The following is a 27,238-nucleotide window of genomic DNA, read 5'->3' as shown; positions in this document are numbered from 1 at the left end:
GCCGCAGCTAGGCTTCTCCTTCATTAAAACAATCATTAATGGGACAACTTGAATACACTGAATTAACTATTATTTATCTCAACAACGGTCATGTGTTTGATGTGACCTTTTTTTGAGTCACTTTGCTTTGGTTCAAAGAGCACATGTACAGACATAGTTTGACACAGATTGTGTGCAGCAGACGAAAATTAAGGTGGGTGGTTTTCTAGCACGGTACAGATGTTGTACAGTAATTATAGTAGAACATATAGCATATTGTAATATTTTTATGACAGTAAAACAGTCTCATGAGTAGAAAAGGAACTGCAAGAATCGGAAATTTACCTGACACCATGTTTAAAATGTATTTTTGTATTTATATACAAATCACAATGTATTGGTGACAAGCGAAAAACACATATTTGCATATGTTTACATGATTTCAAAAGGTGAGTCACAGATACAGTACAAATCCCTCTGCAGTTATTTGTGCATGGTTGTTTGATCCTGTGGTCTTTGACATATTTATGAGTCATCTGACATTTATTTCCCCCCTTGTTATGAGCCTGTTTAATCTATACAGCGTACTTACAGCATGCTCACATTCAAAGCCACGGCGTGAATACTTCATACCAAAGCAAATAAAAGAGATGAGGAAGACAGCAGCTCTTGAATTCTATTTTTATGACAGCACATGTGGCAAGGTGGCAGGGTTTGGGGTTGAAAAGTGAAGATATTTTTGGGGGGGCACTAACGTATTCAGTCTCCTTTCCTTAACTCATTTGAGGACTAGCTGTGAAGTGGGACGAGAGGCACAGTGGGGAGTGTGTCAGTAACTATCTTTGATGTTAAGGCTTTGCACTTGTGTTGCTTGCTCAGACCATGTCAGGCCTCTGCATTCTGTGCTATTTTTGTTGATTTACTAGCTTTCTGTTGATTTTAAAACAGCTAATTTGACATTGATACCGTATGTTTTTCTATAGAGGAAAATAATATGGTGCAGTCAGTGTTTTTCATTTTTGTAATCTATCTTCAGCACATGGTTGCCGTCTGAATGACATCCAACATATGACTGCCAGCATGCACCTTGACACACAAAGAGGGGAAATGTGAAGGTGGATGCATCCTATAGTTGTCAAGGACCGGATGGTAATTAAACCCCCACCAGCAGCCAAACAGCATCTATGGTTCACTGCCAGATTCTGTTTGGCTCTTGGCTTATTTTCACTGAATCATTTTCCTCATTGAGCAACAGTTCTTCTTAGATCAACACAACTTCTTAACAAAATGAATTATGTCCTCCCAAGCCAATTTAACATAATCTGCCCACAGCATGTTACTAATCTGCTCATAGCGGATCCCACATTGACAACTTATTTGGAAGAACCAAACTACATGATGGAAAAACTTTGACTGTAAAAATGAAGGGAATGGAGTATTGTTCTAAAAACATTGATTCAAGAAAAGCATTTTTATCGATGCATTTTACCTATAGACTGAGTATAAAGATGGACGTAGAAAGGTGTGATGTCTCCCACTGGTGTACAATGGAGCCAGTTTGAAGCCCAGAGTTGCTGCTTATGGTTGGCACCATCTTTTCCGTTTGGAACCAGGACCTAGCTGACAAGGAACACCAAGCAGTGCACACTTGAGCTAAAGTTAGCTACTTTAGCTAAATTGTGCTAACAGTTTTTAGTCCTGGAGCCGGGGGAGAGCAGCAGGGGAGCCAACTGTCAATCACAGCTGTCAATCAACACCTACACTGCAGACATCACAGCTACTATAAGTCTTTAAATCTTATCAATGAAGCAATAATTTCCAAAATGACCACCAGCACACATTAGAGTGCTTGAATTTAGTGACTGAGACCATAATGACTCATTGAAAAAAATGATTGACTTAGTATTTCTAGAGAGAATTTGACACTTTTTGAATGGGAGTCAATAGGAGTCAGCATCTATCAACTGTCGGTAGCATTGCACTTTAAGGTACTTCTGCATTGGCATCAGCCTCAAGCCATGGTAGTTGCTGCTTGATTTTACTACAATATCTTATTTGACTATTTGCTAAACCCCTCCCCAAACAACAAATGTTCAATCATAACTTGGCAACCTTAAATAGTTAGGCTTGGTAAGTGTAAGTAAAATTGTGTGTTTATCTGTTCTAACGTAAGCTACAAACGTCATCATATCCATCTAACTAGCTGACTACCTACAGTACCTGACTTCCAAGGCATTTCATTAGCTAACTACCTTTTATGGGGTCACAAGTTAAACTTGCAGTGCAGAACTTTTACATATAAATGAATGTCTGTTACATTCAGCAAGTTCACACAATGCTGATTAAGCCTATAATGGCCAGATAAATCTCTTTGTATTTCACAGTATATGGAGTTTTAAAATCCCATGTCCAGAGGGATATTCCCGTGCTGGCTGTTTGAATACACACTCAGAGACTTCCATTGACCGAGCTGGCTGAATTCCCGTTAGCCCTCTGCTAACTTAAGTGGGGATAAAACAGTTGAATTGTGTAGCTCTTCTAGACTTTCCAAATGTTATTGGATCGATTCATCCACCATTTTACAGCCACAACAGTAGTGACATAGTAGGCTACAGCATAGCCTATAAGATAAGCACGTGTTGACAGTGTTTTTGTAATTACTCTCACTGCCAGAAGGGGGAGACAAAAGTCCCACACTCCAGTAGTCAAGTAGTAGTCAAAAAATAAAAATAAATCTGCAGTGCATCCACTGTGTAGTATTTCACAACTGTGTGGGAGATGCTTCAAACCTCATTCTTTTAGCACAATATTATGTGTTTAGTCATCAAGTGTGTATTCAAGGCCCCTTTTATAGGCCTCTAGTTTTAAACGAGTCAGCTGGCAAACGGTCAACTGGGACAAGATAACTAAATCATATTGGCACTATAAACATCCCAATAAAATTACCAGATAATCTATAGCTAAATTATGAAGGAATGGTTTCCTTTCCTTTTCCTCTCTGTCAAACAAAAAGAAGGTTGATGGAAGCCTTTTAGTCATGGTATTAAATGAGAGTAGCTTATACTGTATCTGTTTGATTCATTTAGGCAAACAACCTATCAAAACCTCTCTCATTGAAAAATCAAGACAGAGAGCATATGCCTTAGACGTATAATAAAATATTTATATGGACGCTGTCAACCTTTCATTCTTAAACAAACCAAGTCAACCATGTGTCGCCTTTATATTGACAGTGACAGAGGTATTCTCAATAAAAATTAGACAAGGTACATCAATTTTACAAGGACCTGCACATTTTAAACCTTAAATTCTTCCTCTTCTCCAGCTTCTCTTATTTCAACATACATTTTGTTCTGTGTTCAGACAGGAGATTTTGCCTTATATTTGCTATTAGTGTCATGCAAAAAATATTTTTTCAAGTTCTGCAAAGGCACTACAATATGGTGTTTACAATTGTATGATAGAGCTGAGCTAATCAAAGAAAAAAGGGTAGGATTTGAGGTTAGCAGGGATCAACTCTAAAAGACATATTACTGGTGGAAGATGGTTTCGGGGAGTCAAGTACTTTTATAACTGTGTAAAAAAAAGTCAGATCATACGGCAAGGGGTTCTCTGATGCTCTCATCTCTCTTCTTGAACTTTCAGTTAACAGCAGCAAACTTGTCAAATCTGTGTGATTCTCTGTGAAGAACATATTTGCTTCAGAGAGTTCTTTGGTTGGTTTAATGTTTTTTTCTTTCTTTTTAACTCTTTTCGTGAGAACTAGAGTAACAGTTCTGGTGTAAAAAATGTGACTACATTTTGCTTGAGACATTTATTTAAACACTGTACCACAGTACAGCTGTAATGGCTATGCTACTGTACTCTCCTGAATGTCTTTGTTATTTCTGTAAATCCAAAATATCTACAACCACAATCACTTTTGGTGATACTGCTGCTGACTACTGACTCACTCTTAGATTTGAAAGCAAAGATCAATGACAGTCCAGCAGGCGGTGCGTCCACTCAGTTGTATAAAGTGATGTTGATGTATGAGTGAAGGAGAGCACTGTGAAACGACACCTATCCTGAGTAAATACCATTGTTGGACATTTACCACATGTGGAAAACATTGTAATGAGGTTTTCAGTGTCTCCAGCTGCTTTTAATGTGGATGAGAGCAGATGATGACTCATTGCTTGTAGATGCACTGCTTTTGAGGCCACTTCTTTGCCGCTGTTGCACCAGAGCCTGTGGTCATGAAATTACAAAAAAAAAAAAAAAAAAAAGACAATGAGATCGTCTGATATCAAACAAACCTGAGCATAGCAATTACATCCAACCAGGAAGAATACTGCAATGAATATTGTAATTAAGTAAGATATTCTGAATATGTCGCCACTTGATAGTTATCCTCAAATTTTGAGTTCATTTTCATATTGTAATGACACTCACCTCTACCTAGCTGGTAAACTGACTGAAAATGACATGATAATTACTTAAACTTAGAGCTGCATTTGTTAACATCATGGATTTCCATGAATGCTCTGCTCTTTTCTGTGCTTCTATGTAATTTTTAATGGGGTATTTTACCAATCTCAAAATGACAAAATTCACTATCTTGATAGAGAGCTCAATAGAGAGACACTCCTCTGCTTCTTTGACCTTGCACAACATACGGTACTTCTGCATTTGATATGTCAAAAAAGGTAAATGGCTGACTACAAATGTTATAAAATATTGAGTTGGTGTAAGGCTCAAGGCTACAATCGATGGATGGACTGATATCTGGCTAAGCAACAAAGAGAGCACAATACAAAAAGAACATTCTGACTTCACAATGATCAAAGTACATGTTGGAATTAAAGGAATACTTTTTCTGACATTTTGGGAAATATGTTTATTTGCTTTCTTGTTGAAGATCGATGCCACTCTCATATTTGTCTGTTAAATCTGAAACTACAGGTGGCAGCTGAGTAGCTTAGTACAAAGACTGTATGAGCAGTGGGAAACAACCTGCTCTGGCTCTGTCAAGGATAAAAAAAACTACTAAAGCTCGCTAATGAAAACGTTATACTGTGTCTCAGTTGCCTAATTTGTATAAAAACTGAAGTCTTGTCAAGACTCTGGCGGTCACTGCGCCCATCCAAAAAATAGTCCGCAACAACAGTCCTGGTAAAACCACAACTTGATGCTTTTTTTGTATGGATTAAACAAATTAAATGTAATGAATTAATTAGTAGTAGAGGTGCTGGTGGCAAAAGTGTTGGCAAAACGTTTCAAACTCTGATGCTCCTGTGAAACACTGCCAAATTCAATTTTGAAAAACTAACACACCAAGTATGTTTTCAAAGGAATACTTAATTTATTGTTTTCTGAACTGTTGCACTATGCAATGTGCACCATTGTAAAAAAAAAAAAAAAAAAAAAATCACATGTGAGTAGCTCCTCCATTTCCACTGTGCACACTGTACAATAGAATCCACTAAAAATTGGAGACATTTTAGTATGCATGCTGGCCCTTTCAAGTACTGTATATTTTATTGTGTAGTGACTTTAATGTGAAGGCCTTTTATGCTCAAAACATGGTTAGAAGTAGCATATAATGTGTAACTGGGACATGGATGAGACCACTTGTTAAAGCCTGATCTCTGATTGGCTATTCAAAGTTCATGAAAAAAAAAAAAATGTGTCTTTTACATAATAATAACATCACTTAATATGTCTTGTCAATACAATATTTCCAATACAAAGAGTTTTTACATTTTGGTACCAGGAACCAGACAGTGTGACAAACCCTGATGCTAAGACAGCGGATGTTTGATTATTTGATAGTGATAAGAGAAAGGACAAATGGAGAAGCAACAGAAACAGAGAGGTAGGCACTCTAAGAATCCCAAACAAAGGTTGTGTGCTGTTGAAGCCTGACCTGAACCCCACTGAGGCCAAAAAGACTAATTGTTAATTAAGCCGGGCTGATGAAAAGGAGCTCAAGTGTAAATGAATGTGTCAGTCTGGAGGAGCACTCAGACACACCTTTTACCCCCACAAAGGAAAATCAGCATTATTTTAAACTTGACAGTGCACTCCAGCAGTTTGGCTGGTTATTATTCATAGTGAAATTAAAGGTTGGATGTTGTTGGGTAAAAAAAGAGAGAGGTGGGGAAAAATGATAGAGAAAAATCACAAAGAAGTGGGAGGAATACTGGGTGTAAATCACGGGAGACAGAAGAAGAAGTCTGTGGCTTTTGGTGGAGATGTGTGTGTGTCAGTATAATACTGTGGTGGTAAAATAAATTGTACCTTGAGGCAAAAGTAAGAAAGAGGGAAGAATATGAAAGAATATCACAGACTTTTTTGAAGTAGAAGTAAAAAAATGACCACAGCCACCCCTTTTATTAACAAAATCCTCCCAGACTTTTCTGATGTTCAGCTGTTTTATCAATGACTTAATCCCAGTCATCTAGCCCCTGCCTGTCCCTGTGGCCTCAGGGCAGGACTGAGGCAGGTTTAAAGCAATGTCCCTGAGGCTGTCTCTCTCCTCCCTGATCTCCTTTAAGTCCTGTTCGATGAGGGACAGCTGGCTCTGTTGCTCCTTAGCAGCCGAATCCAGCTTCTGGATTTTGGAGCCCAGTGCCGGGCTCTCCACACTCCCGCGGAGCATGCTCAGACGGCGCGCTGTCTCGTTCAAGATCCGGTCAAAGCGCTCCAGAGGCACGTTCCCATCTGGTCCCGGCATGCAAAAGGGAGGACAGATGGAGAAAGAAGAGAGCACAGACAGGAGCTTTAAAAGTTTGTGTTTTTCAGATCATGGTTCGTAAACGGCAGTCACACATCAGTGGTTCGAACGTTGGATCAGCCTCCATGATGACCTAATTACAGTGATTTGGTGATTATCCTCTCAAGCATGATAACATATTGACCACAAACTGCCAGATCCCCGCTGTTCTACAGTAGTTAATTCGTTAAATTGTACAATACATTATACAGGAAATAGTTGTGGGTTTAAATGAATAGGTCAGAAAATACAGAGCTGGACTCGTTTAATCCATTTAAATTTACCCACAAGAAAATCTTACTGGGCCCCGTGAACAGCAGTTAGTCTCGCTTTACTGTGGGGGTAAAAATCTGGGAAATATTTCCATGTTAAATGAGGCATTAAAAGCACAGAGCTCCTTTGTGATCTGACATTTAAGCTGTAATGAAGATTTATGACTTTCATAGACATAGAAGACTAAAAAGTAGCCACGGTGAAAATCATCTATAGGACAGTGACTTACCGATCTTGTTGATTAGCTCGGTTAGTCTCATAGAATAGTCCTCCAACTGGAGCTTGGCTGCCTCCATGTTTTCCTTTACGCTGGTCAGGGACACCTCAGGCTGAGAATAAAAAGACATAGTCTAGAAACAATCTTTCAAGTTGCACAGAGGAAGCACAGATCAATATGAATAGATTCTGCTGTTCAAACATGTATATGGCTGTGTTAAGTACCTCTGTGGTGATGTGGGTGTTTGCTCTGCTGGTTAGCGTCTCCTGCTCAGCCAGCTGGTGGAGAGCAGAGTCTATATGGGGGCTAAGGTGAGCAGATGCAGTCTTGCTATGCTTGGCCTTGGTCAGAATGGCCTTTGATTCCTGCACACAAACGAAAGAAGAAAACACAATTGAGAAAAGTCAAAGATATGCTGTTCACTGGGATACTATTAGGATACTACTAAAGGATAATTTCAGTTTGTTTCAACCTGGTGTATTTTCCATAAATGTGGCCACTGTGGCTCTACAGCGTATGGGTCATGCTAACTTTGCAACCGCCAGCTCCATTATGGAGATTCTGGGAAACAAGGACTCGCTCAAAACAATGAAACAATGTATATCAGGGCAAGTTGCTGAGCCTCCTACAGTTTTCCAAATAAACATGATTTTCACATGAATCATTTCAATAGTTTGTGTCTGAGTCAGAACGAAAGTAAACACAGAAAGTAGCCACCTGGAACGGCTATTATGGCTGACTGCAGAGGGATCTGCATCCCGCAGGCTACTTGTGTGACAATTTACACGTGTTAGGCTGTGGCAAGCTTTCCATTTAGAGTGACTTCATGCTGGAGAAGTACATGAGATAAAACGGTGTGCCTGCAAGTTTCCGCATTACAAGAATGAAATGACAAAACAAACAGTGCATTCTTTCATGGACTATTGCTATATGATAGAGAATTAGATATATCACATATCGTTGGTTGGATATCCTTTACCTATGACCAGAGCTATTACAATTCATCCAAATTTTATGTGAAACCCCAAACCAAAAATGTAAACCTCATGGTGGCACACCATGAAAAGTCATCAAAGTCATTAGGATTCATCTTTTTCGCACCATAGATACCTGTACTAAATTTCATGGATAGCCATCCAATAGTTTTTGAGATGTTTCACAAAAAAACCTCACTGTGGCACCAGAAGAAAAGTCAAGAGATCACCACAGGCAAAAGAATTCATCCTCTGGGGATCGTGAAAGTCTGTACAAATTGCCAAGGTGATCCATCTAATAGCTTCTGAGATTTTTCAGTTTGGACCAAAATGGTGGACCAACCGACAACACACACACACACTGTACCTTTTCCACAGCATTTGCAGTGTGTTCTGCCGTCTTCGAGATATTGCTGGAGAGGCTGGAGTTCTCCAGAGCTGGTTTTAGCATCTCGTCAATTTGTGAGACCTTTTTCTTCACATCAGCTAGAGCCTTTTCCCTAAGGGGTCTCTCCTTCTTCATTGCAGCCTTGGTCTGGGCCTGCAGACGGGGCCACTCCCTTACCATGTCTGAGTGGAGATCGGTAACAAAGTAGATTGTAGGATTAAGATGGCTTCAAGGCTGTTTCAATTTCTAAAAAGTTTGATTCAAATGAGTCATTGTTTACTGGCTGAATTTCACAAGGAATTTATTCTGCTTATTCCTTCTTACTTTACTATATCAATGAAAAGTCAGAGGAGACAAAATCACTTAAGATTTTCTTCATGAATCATAAACAGCCGACATTTTCATTCAAGAAGTCGATGCTATCAAAATTCTCAAAGCTTTCTGCATTTTGCACGTAAGCTGCCGCTGCATCCAATACATGACAAGTGAGTCAAAACATTACAATCACAATGACATATTTATTATAGTAATACTTGAGTCTGTAGCTTTTATGTTTGTTTTCATTCTCAGTACTTGACATTTCAATTTGAGGAGAATAATTCAGTCGGATATTGAACAAAAATAACGATGCTAGACAGAGAGAGAGTGTGAGAAGAGAAAGAAGACAGATAGATAGATAGAGACTCACGTTCTAGTTGTCTGTGCAGGCTGATGGCCTCTGATTCCACCTCTTTCCCTGACACCACGGCCGACACAGCCATGGCCTTGGTCTCTTGAGTGTGAGCATGCAGCTTGAGAGAGAAAAACGTGTATTAAAAAGTGTGCAACAACAGGTATACACAGGTGGTGTAAACTGCAAGGATGACAGCACATGGTCAAACCAATAAACACTCAACATATCTGGACATAAAAGTACATACTGCAGTAATTGTAGACTTGAAAATATGCCTCAACAGCAGCTCAGTAGAGAGATTTTTAATTGGGACATTTTGCCTCTGGATTAATGAGGTCAAATCCTTGTTTTGTATGATTGATGTTCTTTTTATTTTAAAAAATAGATTACAGTGCAATATTTAGAGCTGCAACAATTTGATAAAGTTGATTAATTGATTAGTTGATCGACAAAAACATGAATCGGCAACTATTTTGATTATTGAATAAGCAGTTTAGTCATTTTTTAAGGAAAATGCCAAACATTTGCTGGTTGCAGCTTCTCAAATGTGAGGATTTGAAGCTTTTCTTTTGGCATACATAAACTAATCTTTGGATTTTGGAATGTTGTTTGGATAAAACAAGATATTTGAATGATATAAGGAGCATTTTTCACTATGTTCTGACAGACAAAACTATTAATCATGAAAATAATCGTCAGTTTAATCAATAGTGAAAGAATTTTTTATTTGCAGCCCTAGTAATATTCAAGATGTCCAGTGCAAAGTGTTCCTGATGTACAAGGAAAGATGGTCTGTTGATGTTTGGTATAAACCTAAATTACAAATATTTTGTCTGATGAAAAACATAAACAGTGTGGAGTCTTACATGAAGCAGAATTAATCCTAAAAAGTCAAAGATCTCTGTGTGCACAGTGCCGTTCAGGTACATTACCCGTGGCTATAGAAACATGCAGGTTCACTGGTTTCCCTGAAGAGAAAAGACTGTGTTTGCTATGTGATTTAGGTGATAAGGGCTACAATATTTTCCCAGGATTATAAGAAACTTGAGCTGTGTTTTAAGGAAGGGAACCTTTTGTGTGTCTGATTTTTATTTCTTTCCTTCCATTTCCTTTACCACTTATCCTCTAGAGGGTCGCAGGGGAGCTGGAGCCAATCTCAGCTGACATTGGGCAAGAGGCGGGGTGCACCCTAGACAGTCGCCAGTCAATCACAGGGCTAACAAACAGTATAGAGACAGACAACTATTCACGCTCACATTCACACATATGGGCAATTTAGAGCCACCAATTAACCTAGCCTGCATATTTTTGTTCTGTGAGAGGAAGCCGGAGTACCTGTAGAGAACCCAAGCAGGCATGGGAAGAACATGCAAACTCCACACAGCTGGCCAGTGAGCTCCAACCCAGAACCCTCTTACTGTGAGATGACAGTGCTAACCACTGCACCACCATGCTGCCTGTTTCTATATGTCTGTTTTATTTGTTTATGATTATTATTATTTATTTGTAGAGCATGATACAGAAGAAGTTCTTTGTTTTCAATGCAGTGTAAGTAGTCACCTCAGTGATGTTATTCACAGTCTCCAGGTTCTTATTAACAGTCTGTATAAGAGGCTCCATCTCATCTCTGATCTTGCCGATGAGATTGTCTTTGGTCTGAATGTGCTGGTCCAGCTCTTCTTTCTTTTTTAGCAGGTCTTCGCTCCACTAAACAGGAAGCAGGAAAGCAAAATTGTAATGCTTTGGTTAAAAAAAAGGTTCAGTCTTTATTTTGCTATTTATGGAGGGCACATTAGCCTGTTTTTATGTCATTTTATAGTGTTTTGTCTGCACAGATACTGTAGCCTATGCTGCAGTGGTTAATCACCCTCCTCTGGAACAACATGTACCCCCATGAGCAGCAGATCCTGCCAGAATCTTTTCTCCTGTGCCTACTCAGTGTCCCTCTCTGCTTGCCAAATGTTAAATCAAGAAAAAAAAGGAAGTGGAGTTAACTGCCCACCCTTTAAACATGACAGATACTTGTATGTCTATATGAGCCTTGTGAAATGAGCCGGAATTGTTACTTATATAAAATGTGCAGCTATCATGTTCGCTCAAAGTAGACAAAATTACTCACTCATTGGTCTATAATGTAACATAATCATGGTTTGAATTCCATTTGTACCCTGCAGGTGCTGTCCAAACTGACCTCTGTTGCATGGTTGGCTGGATGTGTTTGGTTGAGCTGTGTTTGGTCAGGCTCTGGTGATGGGCTGGCATCTGTCAGAGCCAGTTGATGTAAAGATGATGTGATGTTACCCAGGGCGAGCTTGAAACCAGCAGCTTCCTCCTCCAGTGCCAGCTGTTTGGCAATGGTATCATTCACCTGCACAGTCAGGTTCTCCCTCTGCTGCTGCATTCGTGTTATTCTGAGACGAAAGAGGTGGAGAAAGACAGCAGGGAGAATCTCGTAAAACATAACGTAATACTATGTCTCTATTACTATCAGGAGGTCTTTTGTTCATTTGATCGATTAGCTGTAAGATAGGTGAAATCAGATACATATGCTGCAGACTTATTAGAGCCACGTATATTTCGCATCATTCAGCACGTTCTATTTCATGTCTTAGGTGAGACAAAGCATCATGCTGTGTCAAAATGAAATCAATATAAATATGGGAATAAGACAGCGGGGCTTGTCGAGTGAGTAAAGAGGAGTAAAGAGAAGGCGACATTGTGCAAAGAAAGTATGATGAATTCATGAAAGGTGTTAGGCACAGTGGAGTGCCATTTTTATCACCTCCACTGCTGTAATGATATTCAATCTGTTGTGCCTCAACAAAGCTGATACAGAGAAATCACAGTATGTGTCACTCCAGCTCCCCCCCCCCACACACACATCTTGTGTTCACAATGAGCACATACGGTTCTCTTGGGTCGCTAAAAACTATTCATGTTCACAATAATTAATTTAAAATGTTTGGTAGACTACTGGTGTAATATTGTGCTTTGAAGTATTTTCTATGCTCTAAACATGGCTATTGTAACAAGGTCCCACACTTAAATGACAAATGGGTTGTTTGTAAGAGCTTTTTAAAACAACCCATATGGTAAAAGCCTGGTTAAAGGAATCGTTTTGTGTGATAATTCACTTTTTTTTTCAAAGAGTTAGATGAAAAGATGGATACCACTCTTATCTCCATACGCTACATATGAAGCTTGAGCCAGCAGACGGTTAGCTTAGCAGAAAGGCTCTAAGTAGGGAAGAAATAGTTACAGCATGTAACTATTTTTTTGAAAATAGTGAGCTCAAGAGGTGTTGGTAGATATTTTTTACCTTTGGACAGAGCCAGGCTAGCTTCTCCCATCGTCATTATAGTTATTATATTAAAATCCCCCTTCACTCAAAAACGTGTTCTGTCTTTTCACTTAAATGTTTGAGCTTCACTGTGTGGAATGATGTATGTGCAGAGTTTGACAGCAAAAGGCTTTTTTTTTAACACATTCATCTGCTGAAGGGGGAAAGTTTCTCACCTTTAATTTCATTTTAAGACGTGTATTTATGAGTAAAATTTGTGAAATCACAACTAGTCGTGGTCCAGTCTGCAACATACACATGTGCAATATAGTAACTTAAAGCCTCTAGTGAACATACAATGAGAATGGACTTTTCAGTGAAGTAGCAGACGTCTTCTATCCAACAGTTTGAAAACGAAAAATATTCATAGATTCAGGATTTTTCAGGGAGGGAGAAAGAGTAGATTTCATTGTGGAGAAAACAGACACAAATTATAATTCCAAGCAAAGTATTTTTATATGTCTTAAAAAAATGTCTGGAGAGGATCTTTAAACTAAGCTAACCACCTGCTGGCTGTAGTTTCATATGTGAGTAGTATCAATTGTTTCATCTAACTCAAGAAAGCACATTTCTCAAAATGTCAAACTATTCTGTTAACTAAAGGCAACTAAAAGGATAGGGAACGTTCTGCTTTTGCTTCTACTGAATGTGGTAATAAATAAGCAATTGGGCCATTTCTCTAGTCACTATTTGCACGAGAAGTTGAAGAACAAACAAATTACAGTGAAGAGTCTCAAATACTGTTAAAGAAACTGGTCTTAAATGGGACCTAGTAACACACGCCTATTGTTAGTGACTGGTTGAATACTTTTGTCATTCTCGTCACTGGATAGCTGCCCATAAAATGCATGTGATCTCCTTAAGTACCAACACATTGGGAAATATGTATGGGGAAATGCAATTTTATGTCGTCCATCTGTGCATAAACTGCTCAGTTCACATCCTATAAAGTGACACACACACACACACATATATATGCTCAGACATTGTCGTACAACAGTGCTCAAAAGATTAACAGAACTCTCCTGAACCAAGCTGACTACTGTTAGAAGAGGGTAATCAATTTTGAGTTCCTCGCTTCTTGCTCTCATCATGGCCACCGGAGGGCTTTTTGCATCATTCTGTCTAGAATTCAGGATAATCCTCAGAGCAATCACACGCTAGGAGATGCAGCGAGCGTGCGGCAAATCCAAGAAAGCAATAGGCTTACAGCGGAGAGAAGCCGTCCCCCTGTGGCTAAATGTCTTACTCCTAAACTCTAGTGTGCTTTAAAAGGCCGCTGTGAAGAAGAGGACCTTGAGCTGTAATACAGGGATAGGTGTGCTTTGTTAGAAATATACTGAGAGAGCCCAATAATCCAGGGAGTCATGCAGCTTGTTGGGATTTTGCAATAAAGGATGCTTTATGCGAATGGGAGGCATTCTTTTTGTTTGTGCTTGTCTGCGTGGGCGTGTGTTTGGGTTGGTTTTTTTGTGTGCTCACTGCTCCGTTAGTTTCCTGATGTACTCCTCTGTGGAGTTGTCCTGCAGTAGATCCATCAGGAAACTGAAGGTCTGCTCCGAGGCTCTTACCGCCCTGCTGGCTATGGCCTCAATGTTGTCTGCCGTTTCTGTGTGACTAAGAGGGAGGGCAAAAGGAAGACAAAGTGAAAGGAGGAGAAAATGGAGAAAGTGAGTAACATAGAATAACAGACCATTACAACTGCCTGAGGTGAGACGAAATGGATTTCAGCATCGATGACTTCCCCTCACTGGCTCTCCAGTCCAGATTTCTGTAACTACTTTCTGTAATAGTGCTGCATACACTGAGCAGCCGAGGGCATCGATTCACAGTGGCCTAACCACAATGTAAGTGACAAGCTAAAAGAAGGAAGCCAGGAGAGATGAAATTCCAGCGATTACTACTGCAGTCTTTGCTCATAATTGGCCACTAAAAGTCCACTGACCTGACTTACCTTTTCTTTAGCACCTGTGAGTCATTGACCATGATGTTCCATTTGTTAGGTCCTGAGGCCGCCTCAAAAGGAATGTTCTATGAAAAAAATAGAGAGAGGAAAGCAACATGCTGAGAATTTCTAAGAACAGGGAAAAAAACTACGGCTCTGGCCTTGAAGAGACTTGAAACTGTTTTGACATGTTTAATTGAATCACATGAACTGAAGTCTCCATCTAATGAATAACGGATTTCCACACGACAGCTGATTCGAGAGTTTTTTTTTTTTGGATCCAGGGCTGTTTGCTCGAAGAAATTTGGATCAGTGTGAAAGCTGATTTAAAAATCTGGGAGCGGTCCAGAAAAGCAGGCATGGGTCTGCCACAGAATTGTGATCTGGGCTGTGCATGAAATTTTGCAAATAATGAAACTCGTCTAACGAATCTCTACATTTAAATATATGTATTCAGAGAGATTCAAAACAGGAACATATGGGAAAAAAAAATCACCCCCCAAAATAAACCCCCTGAAGTTTAGTCCTGATAAATGTAATGTGTATACAGTTGAATGCAGAATCCTTCCCCGAGTGACATTTAATTTGAGGAAATGCAAATAAAAATGGGAAAACAGAATCAACAATTGACACACTAGCGTTTTTTTCTTCATTTTGGGGGGCTGCTCTGCTTATTAATATGGAATTAAATTGCTGCTGCTTCAGGCTTACCCAAGTGATAAGGGCTACGGAGGTGCAGTGCACTATGTCTGTTCACACACACACACACACACACGCACACACACACACGCACACACACACACACACATAATCAGAAATAGAAAGCTATATATTGGCAAAACAAGCTTTCTCATCTCCTCAAACCTGAATAATGTGGCAGCGGTATCCATAATAGATTCCTGTGAGCATCGTGGAGAGACAGTGAAAAGCCTTCCGGTGGGTGAAGAACAAGTTGTTAATTTTAGCCACTTGCCAGTCAGAATGAGGAGGGTGGAGGGGAGTTGGGGTAAGAAATATTGTTTTGCTTTGGGGGATCTTTGTGGATCTATACAAAGGAGCTCCACCAAGAGTAGTAAACTGCAGCATCCCATAATAAGGACAAGAAAATCAATCGTGTTACATACAATATCAGCATGCTTGAGGAACGGGTGAACGATAGCAATTTCGCCATCCAGGGCATTTTATGCCTAAAACACATGTAACCTATGTGGACAATTAACAGAACTTTGGGGATATGGTACGTTTGATTTGCCTACCATGTTGTCCAGGTCCAGTGTTGCTTGCTTTAGCTGCGTCTGAGATGCTCTGATCACGGACACAGTCTGTGTGAAGGTTTGACAAACATCGCTGCTCCCCTCATCCTTCCTCCTCTCCTTACCCTCTTCCTCTCTCATGCTGATGCTGCAGTTCAAAGTAGATGTAATGCCATCAAGCTGGGCTAAGAGTGTGCCTGTAGAAGCTTCCAGCAAGGAAAATTGTTTTATGAAGGCCTCCCGTGCTTCTGAAAGAACAAAGAACATAAAGCAAATAAAACCATATTAAGTCCTTCACGGATTATTTTGCCAAGAATGTTATTTCTCCGACTCTTTGTGGGTAGAAAGCTGTACTTTTGTACTCTCTTATTTACTGTGTGTGGATTCAGACTCTCGTCCTGCCTGTCTATCTGTTTGTCGTCAGATACATAACATAAACAAACAGAATTCTGTCCAGGTGTTAACGCATTTGTCACAGGCGCTCTTTGCATTCTGCACTGTTTTCTAGTATAACTGGTGTCATAGCCAGTCTGGAGCCAAATACAATTAGTACAATTCGTCTGGATGTTTGTTGCTTCATTTGGTGACATTTTGCTCGTCTCCGTGTCTTATAAAATGAGTGACAACAAGTGTGTGTGTGTCCCAGTGTGTGCTGTGTTGCCTCTGTGTTCCCACACACTGAGCCTGTCGCTCCCACGTACTCATTAAATCATTATTGGGCCACCCAGTGTCTTAAAGAGCATGGCTGGTAAGTGTGTGTGTGTGTATGTGTGTATAAGTATGTGGGTGTTGGGAGGGGGATTTTTATCGTGATTGCAACTATAATCATAATAAACCAGGGATTAGAGATGCACTGCCTGTCATATAAATAGGTATTAAGTTGGTCACACAGCGCCTTGTTCTATATTGTTATGATTTGTCTCCATTTGGCCTGTGCAGCTGAGCCTGTAACCCTTTTCCCCTCCAAAGATAATGAGGATATATCAGCATTGTGTTAAAGTAATTGGGAGAGGTTTGTAATGTTGCCTGCTTCCTGATTTAATCGCTTTGTTTTGCTTTATCTGCAACAGCGTCACACTGAGGAGACACAGACAGAGCAACAGCCCATTTGCTTAACGCTGGGGGCGGTTACATGTCAAATTTCTTAGCCATGCTTGCCTTGTGTGTCTTGTATGTACTGATATGGCATGTAATCATCTTACAGCCAAAACAGGACACAATAGCTACAACGGTGCACAAGTCAGCGTCACATTTCACAAAGCAAAGGCTGCCAGATGTCTTTCGAGGTGTTATGGCCACATAGGAAACATTAAAAGGAGTGACAGACCAAGTGGAATTATCTCGGCTTCTGGCTGATGTTACCTTGGAAGGCCAGAAAATCCTCCAGAGCATTGGGTAGAGTATCCTCCCCCTGGTGCTCATGCCTGTAAAGCCTGCCCATGTGATACTTCAGCAGGTGGTGCTGCTTCCCAAATCTACCTCTGCAATCAAAGAGAGCCAGGAGCTTCTCCAAATCCTGCAGACGAGTCCTCAGCTTTTCTGCCTGTAATAGCACGGAGATTTATAACTCACGGTGTCAATGAGAATACAGATTTTAGAAGACCAAAAGAAAAAAAAAGGGCTGCAACTACAAATACCACAATAAAATATCCATCCATCTAGATCTGTATTTATTTATTCAGAAACAGGGATTGTGATAGTACTCTGATTCTTGGTACACCATAACTTCATTCTATTATATATCATATTTCAACAAAAGCAATGAATAAATGAATATCAACCACGAGATAAGGATAGAATACAGTTTTCATATCCGCATCTACTCGCGCTGTTCTCTTCAAAGCATGCGGACGAAGAAAGCATTTCAGTTGATAACTAGATTAGACATCTTAGAGAATGGAAGTCCAGGTCTGAAAATGTAATGACGGTGCTGTCATTCAGTGGCTTCAATTTGTTGACCCTGGCAGTTAAATGGTCCAGACTTATGAGAAGAGCCTGTAATCTCACTGTGGTCACACCTCTTTTCCAAACCAGGAGGTATGCTGCACGTGATGCACATGTAGCACATTATCAGGTGTGTTCTTTGTTAGCAGAAATACCAGTGATTGCTGATCATATTAGTTAGCATCCATGGTGTTAATGAGCTCACATTTTCAGTCCAGTCATTTTCACTACATGCAACTTTATAAAAAAAAAAAAATATTGTGCTTCTCTGAGATGATTCATGCTCGCCTTTGAACAAGTACCATATATATATTCTTCATTATTTTATCCCATTCTTTATGTCACTGTTTTCCAGTTTCCTTTAAATATCCCCCTTGATCATTGATCACACATCGCTGTCTTTTTCAACCTTCCTCTCTTTGTGCTTGTTAGTCTTTTTCCTTCCTGTGTGTGAGCCAGAGGAAAATGTGAGCAGAAAGATAGAGAGTGGGAGAGGCAGAAAGGGAGAGCTAGGGGAGAATGAGGACAGTGAGAGTAATTGCTGGTGTTCAGAGCAGACAAGGCTTGGGATGTTCACTGAATTGCTAACACTGTGGAAATCACAGCATGCATTCACACAGGTACAAGGCGGTCCAGGGAGAACACACAGCCACTTTAGCCAGAACAAGAATATGTACACAGAAAAGACAGAACATGTCGGTGGTATTGGATTGGTCTCAGAAGGCAAATCCACGGACGGACCACCTTAGCATACAGACGTGGGTTGCAACAAATCTAAAGGGACAGAAAGAAGCTGCACAGGAGATCATTAGGGCAAATGTCTCTTTCTGTTTCACTGCACATCCACAGTTTACTTGCAATCTACTAATACAAAGGTGCCATATGTTTGTCATGAGCTTCTACAAAGGCAGGGTGTGCTGGGGGACTAGGCTATTTCAAGAACAATTTTCACTTCACAATAGCAAGAGCCAAGACACAATCTATACTTAATGTAAGCATGCAAAACATTCATATAATTATGTGCAGCAACATGTAACACATACATTTATAAACGTGAAAATGAACATAGAAAAAAATTGATAAAGATGAAATTCAGTACATTTACTCAAGTAGTGTGCTCCACAATTTTGAGATACTTACCTTAACCTGAATATAGTATTTTGTAAAATGATGCACTTGCCCCCTCCATTACATTTCAGAGGGAATTACAGTACTTTCACACTACATTTATCTGACAGCTATAGTCACTTGTGCCTTTGCATATCGAGATTTTACAAGTAAAAACATCAGTGCTGTAACTAATTAATCAATTAGTTGATTAACATTCACCGGTTCCACCTCCTCAAATGTGAGATAACTGCATCTTTTCTCTATTTTAGATTGGTGTAAACTGATCTAAAACATTAGTTACTAAATTCTTTGGGTTCTGAATTGTTGGAGGAGCAAAACAAGCTATTTTAAGACATTGGATGATCATCAGAAAGTGCAGGCACATGCAATAATCTGCACAAATGACAAAAAAGTACCTGCACAGTGGTATGCTAGACTGCATACCACTCTACTATGACCTGCTGTGTTTAATTAAGATGATCTAGGAAGAGCTCATTTACTTGATTACATGTTGTATGGAAAACTACATGACTTCTGGCTGACTGATTCTCACCAATCAATCCATCTAATCATATGTTAATTTCACTGTAGCCTACCTGCTCAGCACCTAATGGCACACACACAAAGTAAGCAACCAGTTGGTGAACATAAAGGGAGCATTTAGCCACTAAAGAGGCAAATATTTCTCTCAGGAGTTTGCTAACATGTTCGCTTATATCAACTTAAAAGGTAATAATATGTCAGTGTTGTGCTCACAGCTTGTTTCTGATGTCCCAAAAATCAGTTATTGGAGGTTTAAAGGGGACATAACATGTTCTTTTGTGATTTTCTTTCATTTATATTCTGTTATAATGTTGGACGTCTATTTCAAACGTAGTCAAAGTTCCAAAACTTGAAGTGAACATATGTAAAAATGCTCCATGAAAGTCAAAAACCAGGGATCCAACCTGCTCTGAACGTTTTCAAAGTTACCTCTACTTCCTCATTGAACTGACATCATGCGCACAAATGGCCTTCAGTTCAAAGTGGCCTTTGTTGCTAAGGTTGTTCCATGGGTTGTTCATATTGTCCATTCGCATATTTTGGATATGTACGGATGTATTTGGGAAGCTGAAGAAGTGAAAATGTACTACTATTGTTTGTTTAAGTAGCCTCCGGATGCAGCCTCTGGCAGCAACCAAATCAAACAGAGTGGGCTCATTGGGAAGGGGTCATAAAAGAGACAGTAGCTAAAACGGCCTGTTTCAGACTGAGGCTGAACTGAGGGGCTTCATAAAGGGCCAGTATGAGACAAATAAGGAGTCTTTTGAAGTGTAAATCATGAAAAGATTTTTCAGTAGAGCCCCAGAATATAAATATTGACCTGGAAATGTGCATGATATGTCCCCTTTAAAGCTGATATGTGTTCAATTTGATTTTGGTGCCCATGTATTACAGTTCCCACACAAACACACATAAACAATCATAAACAACCATAAACTCACCTGCTTCTTGACAAGGCCATAGCAAACCGGGCATTCCTCACACTGGTGTGTGACTCTGTTGTGGAAATAGTTCAACTCACATTTGTCACACTTGTAACCCACAAAGCCCTGACGACAGTGGCAGGTACCGTTCCTGTGACACTGCATGGAAATGGAGCCCATAGGGTCACAGTTACAGGCTGGGAGAGAACAAAGGATAGAAGGACAGGACCACAAGGAGATGGGAGAACAGCGGAGGAGCAGAGATAAACATTTAAACAGTTAGAAATGCCTTCATGTGTGATCTGTATTGGAGGATTAGAGGATGGTTTATAGTGCAGTTGTGATGCCTGAAGAAGTCAGTCTTGTACCTCTGCAACCTCGTGAGGAGAATCCAAAGAAGCCCACACGGCAAGACTCACACAGTCTCCCCTCTACTCCTGCACGACACACACACTGCCCTGTGATTGGATGACACGCGATGGACGATGAGCCAATTGGATTACACTTGCACCTAAAGGAGGAAGGAAAATAATGTCTTAATAACAGGTTTAGCTTGTAAGCTCTGCTGTTATATCTAATGAAACAAATCCACTGAACCGTGCAGGGGATCCCTTTACCTCTCACACCCTACACCGGGTTGGAGGTTGAAGAAGCCAACTTCACAATAACTGCAATCCCGCCCGGTCACATGACTGAGGCATCGGCAACTTCCTGTCTGAGGGTGGCATTCATCTACATGCCCAGAGGTTCCAGCAGGATTGCAGCCGCACGCTTGAGAAGACAAAGAAAATTATTTCATTATTAACTTTAATTTTGTACATGTAGCACAGCAGTAGGCTATGAAGGTGTTTTTCTTGATTTGATCCCTGAGTGTTTGGAGGGTAAAGGGAGGACAGCACCAGGGAGGCTCATGGATCTCTCCCTGACATTGTTCTGTACAGAAGTTCAACTCAGTCAAATAAAGCTACAAAGGCAGACAGTGACCCAAAGAGTAATATCAGTGATGTGTTCATTTCTTGTAATACTTCACTTCTATCTGGGCTCACAGATAGAAGTGAAGTATTACAAGAAAATCAGAGAATGAAGACATCACAGCTATTACACTTCGGGTCACTGTCTGCCTTTGTAGCTTTATTTGACTGTTTCATTCACTTATACCTTTTCAAAATCTCTCAACCTGATGACTCTCTTTTTCTTTTTTTTGGGTATCCTTCTGAGCTATTTCTCAGCCATTTGTTCGCCCCATTTTCAGCTTTGGCCTTTCATGACTCAAGAGTTCTACACCTGACATATTTGATCTCCTGAACTGATTAATCAAGTCCTTTTGAATTCACTATTTTCTGGGTTCCTTTAAAATCTGAACCAAAGGCTGTGTAGACCTTAATGGTATTCACCCCAAATATCTTTGAAAATATTACTCTGTGGTAAACAGAACAATCTGAATCCTAACAGGGACTCTGTCATGCACATCTTGAGTGATAACTCAATTCAAGAATTCTTGAAGTGACGAGTCATTAACATTTCAACATCTATATTTTTATTCTGGGGCTCTACTGGAATATCTTTGATGGATTTACAGTTCAAAAAACTCCTTATTTATCTTATACTGGCTCTTTATGCAGCCCCTCAGTTCAGCCTCTGTCTGAAACAGGTTGTTTTAACTCCTGTCTCTTTAAGGCTCTCTCCTCCCGATGAGCCCATTCTGTTCTGATTGACCAGCTTCCGGCAGCCCAATACTGCAGCACAGTATTGGGCTTTTGTTTTGGACCTTTGACCATGTTTAACATAGACATCTAACATCATTACAGTATAAAAATAACAGAAAATCACAAAAAGCATGATATGTCCCCTTTACCATTGTCAGCTTTGCATGTGTCTTTCAGAAATAAAATATATCTCTCAATAAAATATAAACATAATAAGAAATTAATTGACCAATGCTCCATCCCAGCCCCTCATGAGTTACTCACGTTTGCACTTCTGGCTAGTGGTCTGGTTCAGGGCATCGCCGTAGAAACCTCGCTGACAGCGCTCGCAATGGTCACCCTCTGTGTGTCCCAGGCATTTCATACATCGCCCTGTGATGTGGTCACATATTCCCACTGCGTTAAAGTCCACGTTGCCATTACAGTCGCATCTCACACACGGCTGTACTGCCCCAGATTTTCCCAGTGGGTCACCATAGTAACCGTCTTCACACATCTGACAGCGCATCCCTACAAAGGGGGGGAAGATGAAAGAGATGTGCAGGAATTAGATGGATGACTGGGCAAGAACGATGTCAGAGGTCATCCACATGTCACCCCAGAGTCTATTATAATTAAAATACAGAAAAAAAATATATCAAGCGTGTATTAATCCCAGGTGGTATATCTTTTCAGTATCAAGCTGTCTTGTGGAATTGTTCTTATCATTTTGTTTTTGACACAAAGTCCTTTTATACTGTGTGGTGCCATAAAAATTATTTAACATCGTCTCACCTGTCTGTCCTGTAGGGCAGTTGGTACAGATCACCTGTCCTGACTCTGCAATTCGGATACAGCTGGTACGGCCCGGGCAAGGGCAAGGTTGACAATCACCAGGCGTGCCAATCAAAGCGTTGCCATAGTAACCATCCAGACAGTGTTCACAGGTCATCCCGACGGTGAAGTCTGAACACTCACACACACCTGAAACAATCAGAGTTGTTTTTTTTTCACACTTTGGGCTCAACACAAATAGAGAGGGTGATGTTTCCCACATCACCAGCAGAGTGTGCTGTGTCTCTGACCATAACTGCAGCCACTCCATACAAATAAGAAAACATTCCCCACAGCCCACTGTGGAGAGCAGAATACGACTAAATTCACCCCGACTATAATTGCTTTGGGAAATACAGGAGCCAAATGCAGTCCGAAAGACCTTCAAGAAGTAAAGCAATTCCCCCACCAAGTGGGAGAGATTACCATTTCTATGAAGTCCTAAAAACAAACTGTTGTTTCAAAAGCCTTAGAAAAACAACTCACAGCTTTAAATCACTTAAAAGGATTTGTTCATGTACAACATGTGTTGATATACACGTATACGGCAACCACGTAACCAAATCCCTGATGAATTTTACTCAGTTTATTTTCATTCCTCATTGAGCCACATCTAAAATCCAGCAAACTATAGCAATGCTGAATGACATAACATGATAATCAGGGCAAATATATGAGTAGTGAGGAAACTGAAAGTGTCTAAGTGGATGTATGACTGGAAAACTGTTTAAAAACCCTGTCCCCCGCTGCAGTTCAGTGACCTGCAGTGACTCTAATGTCAGATTGAGATGATACACCCTTAAAACCTCCTCTGTGCTTGACAAGTTTGTGCAACAGCAACTTCTGAGATGAAAAAGTGAAATTTTTTACATAATATGATGTGACCCTGAATAAAGCTTACAAAAGAACACAAAGTAATAAGTGTTAACACTGCTGGAAAACTGCAAAGGAAAAAAAAAGCAACGGCTAGAATACTTACATACTTCAATTCATCATAAAATCACACTGAGCAGACATTCATCTTTGAATCAACATTTATGCCTTTTACACTGTAACAAAATAATAGCTGCTTCTGTGTTGCTGTGCGCAACTGCAAGGAGATATTTAGCATTCCTGCTGCAGTGCATGATGTTTTGCTCTTAATATGCACTGAGCGTCTGGATATCACAGGACCCTACAATAATTTGAATCATTTTTAAAATTTCAAAGTTTTTCAAATGACTCAGGCATGGCGTTGACAACAATAATTGCGCTGATTTTCTAGAGAACACCAATAAGATCTTGATGCATAGCAAATAATCTGCGGGCATGCGATTTTACAGAGTCCTCATTAAAATTTCCCATCACTCCCTCATAGCCTACGGTGTGATTCAGTGAGAAGCTCTTCGTTGTGCATTTTTAAATCAGCTCACACCACTGAATATTGGAGTAAAGAAATTCTTGCCTCTAGATATGGGGTCACTGCAACCAATGTCTCCCATCACTAAATAAAGCCCTGTTAACTTCAGACCTGTCAAGTATATGAGATAGAATAACGGCTGCAAGTCTAAATTGATCACATATCCATTAGGGGGAACAATTATCCCTTTGCCTGATGAAGTGTAGACTTCTGGGTAAAAATCATTAGTTCTTCGGTGAGGTGAGGTGAATAATACATGACTTCCAAGCATGTAATGCCAGTCATTTAAACAAAGTATTTAGTAATAATGATTGTTCCTAGCATAAAGAAGTGAATCTTTCTTGAATTTCACAAGTCATTACAATGACATTGATGGTGTGCAGTGTCAATCCCCAATGAGCCATTGTAAATTTAATGGCAGCAGAAATGTGCTGACTTTACTGAGTGTGAAGATGACTGAGCGTGATATGAGGCAGAGGAGCCGCTGAGGGCCTCCTCGACGCTATTATCATTCCGTCGGCTCCTCGGAAAAAGCTAACGGCACGCATCACAAACTCAAACTGTCGATGAACGGCGGGATCGCTTTTCACATGGTATTCTTAATCATTGCGCTAATCATCATTACTTCATAACATCCTTGCAGAATAATTTTGATCAATGAATCAATGAGTGTTCATTCAGCCTTCAGATATCCGTAAGGCTCCTTGTGGAGCTGCATACTTCGAATCCTTTGACAAATCCTCACAATCCCACCATTCTGCTTTCGTCCTCTTGTATTCCTCCCCTTTTAGCTATGGAGCACTACACTTCAGTGCTCCGCTCTCTGCCTGAACTCTGCTTGTCTGTTCTCTGATGGCAAAGCAATATTTCTGTATGGGAAACAAGCAGTCTGGATCTTTTTTTTTTTTTTTTTCAAGAGAGCTCCTTTGTACCAGCGCTCATTCTACCTGTACCTCATCCTTCCACTCTGCTCCTCATTGTACTCCCTCTCTACAGAAATACGCACACATCCAGGACTAATGCACTTCATTAAGAAAGCCACTTGTGGAGGATAGGAATACATTAGAATACATCACTGTATGATATTCACAGTGGCACGGACTTCCACTGCAGAACCAATGAAAGACTGGCAGCTTTGCCACCTACCTTTTTTCCACATTTCTCCTATTCAGTGTGTTTATACTTGTGCGTCATTCAGTGTTCACCTCAAAGTGTGATGAGTAGCTCTTCCAGAGATAGCGGTTATCTTTGTTTGCAGTAGCTTGTAATAGATTCAACACCAGAATTAGATAAAAAAAAAAAAATGGCAAAGAAAATCTTAGAAGAAATGGATTTTAAATGAGTATACTGTTGTGCAGGAGAAGATCAAAGCAAGTCTTCTGTTAATACATTCTCACCCCCCTAAATCTCTATATTTATTTATTGACCAAATTGAGTTTCTTAAGATCATCGCATGTCTTTCTGCACCATCTTGGGAGGTCTTTCTGAAAGAGAAGGGCAATGTGTGCGGTCTTTAATGACGTGAGAGCCCGGAAATACAAGTGAAACATGAGGTCAAAGCAACATGTGGCTGTGTGAGTTCAGGTTTTTCTTTGCTCCACAGTGACAAATACCTTACAAATGTAAAAACTGTAGCAAAATAATTACGGACTAAAACATAAGATTGCTTCTTTCTATTTCTTTTCTGCATTATATAAACACATGTCATGAATATGAGCTTTTCAAGACCTCTGTATTTTCCAGAAGGCTTGTCTCTTTAGCCCAATGGAACATTAAAAAGCTTTAGGCCAAGGAAATCTTGTTACTAATGCATGTGAACACTCAGTTTTAATGAAGGAGAGAAGGAAACAAAACAGAAAGAGAGAAAATTTTGTCAGCTCTAAGGCCTCAGGGGTAGAAGTTGGGGTAAATCTGCTGCAAGACTGTTTGATGGCGATGTTGCTCTCTAATTTAACACAGATATGCTGCCAGCGCCTGCTGCAGATGTGGTTTGTCATTGGGGTCTGAATGAGTGGACTGCTGCACAGGAAAGAGGCAGGATGTTGAAGGAATAGAGGAGGGGCTTTATATTCTGTCCACCCCCATACATAATGTGTGCAATACGGATAATTGAGGAAATATGCTTTGTCATACTGCAACTGAGGAAAATAACTCTATACACAAAACATCAATTCCTGTTTTGTGTAGAGAGGCTGGCAGCCAAATTGTTATGGCCAAGGCCTTAAGGTAGCAGGGATGGGAACGCTCAGTGGCTGTAGCTCATGTTGCTGTAGTCTGGGTCTCTTTTGTTTTAGAGGAGTTGGATAAACCATGTACTGTGTGTTTTACTCTGATCAATTCTATTTGCTCAGTAGACACAGCAAGTTGCTAAATAATTATCCTAGATTGATTGTAATTAAATATCTTGTGCATTTACTTAATTCATTTAACAAGGGTGACTAAATTCCATTTGTGACATGGCATAAGGCAGAGATGAAGATATTTCTTTTCTGTCTTTTTACCCATTCTAGCAGAACAGCTCCTAAGATGGCAATGTTGGTTGGTCAAAATATCTCAACTACAGACTGAAATATCAACAGTTTCAGATGAATTGCATTTTTTCTGACATTCAGAGTTCCCAGAGAATGAATCCTAATGTCTTTGATGATCCACTGACTCTTCTTCTATCGCCACCAGCAGGTCAAAGTTCCCTTATCCTGTGAAATATATCAACATATACTTGATGGATTGGCATGAACGATGGTGCCTATTTATGGTTCCCAGATGATGGATCTTACTGACTGCTGATCTCCTGCCTTTACCTCTAGTGCTACCATGAAGTTGATATTTTTGTTTTTTGGAGAAATATCTCAACAACTATTGGATGGATTGCCATAAAATGTGGTTCAGACATTCATCATGCCCCCCTCAGGATGAACTGCAATAACTTTGGTGACCCCTTCAGTTTTCATTTGGTGCCATCATCAGGTCAGAATTTCAGTTTGTCCAATACTTTAGTACA

General features: G+C 40.1%; 1 protein-coding gene across 1 annotated transcript in view; it reads right to left on the bottom strand.

Moving 5' to 3' along the window:
• Positions 1 to 4,894: 4,894 nt before the first annotated feature.
• lamc3 (laminin, gamma 3) overlaps positions 4,895 to 27,238 on the bottom strand; it is a 108,502-nt gene continuing 86,158 nt past the window's right edge. The window contains exons 13-28 of the mRNA XM_044334291.1: positions 22,800 to 22,988; positions 22,290 to 22,535; positions 20,937 to 21,090; positions 20,688 to 20,830; positions 20,338 to 20,516; positions 17,162 to 17,342; positions 15,803 to 16,047; positions 14,556 to 14,632; positions 14,084 to 14,218; positions 11,453 to 11,672; positions 10,822 to 10,968; positions 9,277 to 9,379; positions 8,568 to 8,770; positions 7,451 to 7,591; positions 7,239 to 7,338; positions 4,895 to 6,684 (exon numbers count right to left, since the gene is read on the bottom strand). Of these exons, the coding sequence (XP_044190226.1) occupies positions 6,422 to 6,684; positions 7,239 to 7,338; positions 7,451 to 7,591; positions 8,568 to 8,770; positions 9,277 to 9,379; positions 10,822 to 10,968; positions 11,453 to 11,672; positions 14,084 to 14,218; positions 14,556 to 14,632; positions 15,803 to 16,047; positions 17,162 to 17,342; positions 20,338 to 20,516; positions 20,688 to 20,830; positions 20,937 to 21,090; positions 22,290 to 22,535; positions 22,800 to 22,988 (2,726 nt within the window). The 3' untranslated portion in view covers positions 4,895 to 6,421. The remainder of the gene's footprint in view (positions 6,685 to 7,238; positions 7,339 to 7,450; positions 7,592 to 8,567; positions 8,771 to 9,276; positions 9,380 to 10,821; positions 10,969 to 11,452; positions 11,673 to 14,083; positions 14,219 to 14,555; positions 14,633 to 15,802; positions 16,048 to 17,161; positions 17,343 to 20,337; positions 20,517 to 20,687; positions 20,831 to 20,936; positions 21,091 to 22,289; positions 22,536 to 22,799; positions 22,989 to 27,238) is intronic.

The sequence above is a fragment of the Thunnus albacares genome, chromosome 18 (assembly GCF_914725855.1).
Source record: "Thunnus albacares chromosome 18, fThuAlb1.1, whole genome shotgun sequence".
Taxonomy (NCBI): Eukaryota; Metazoa; Chordata; class Actinopteri; order Scombriformes; family Scombridae; genus Thunnus; species Thunnus albacares.
The sequence above is the reverse complement of the archived record's forward strand: the minus strand, read 5'-3'. Positions and strand labels throughout refer to the sequence as shown.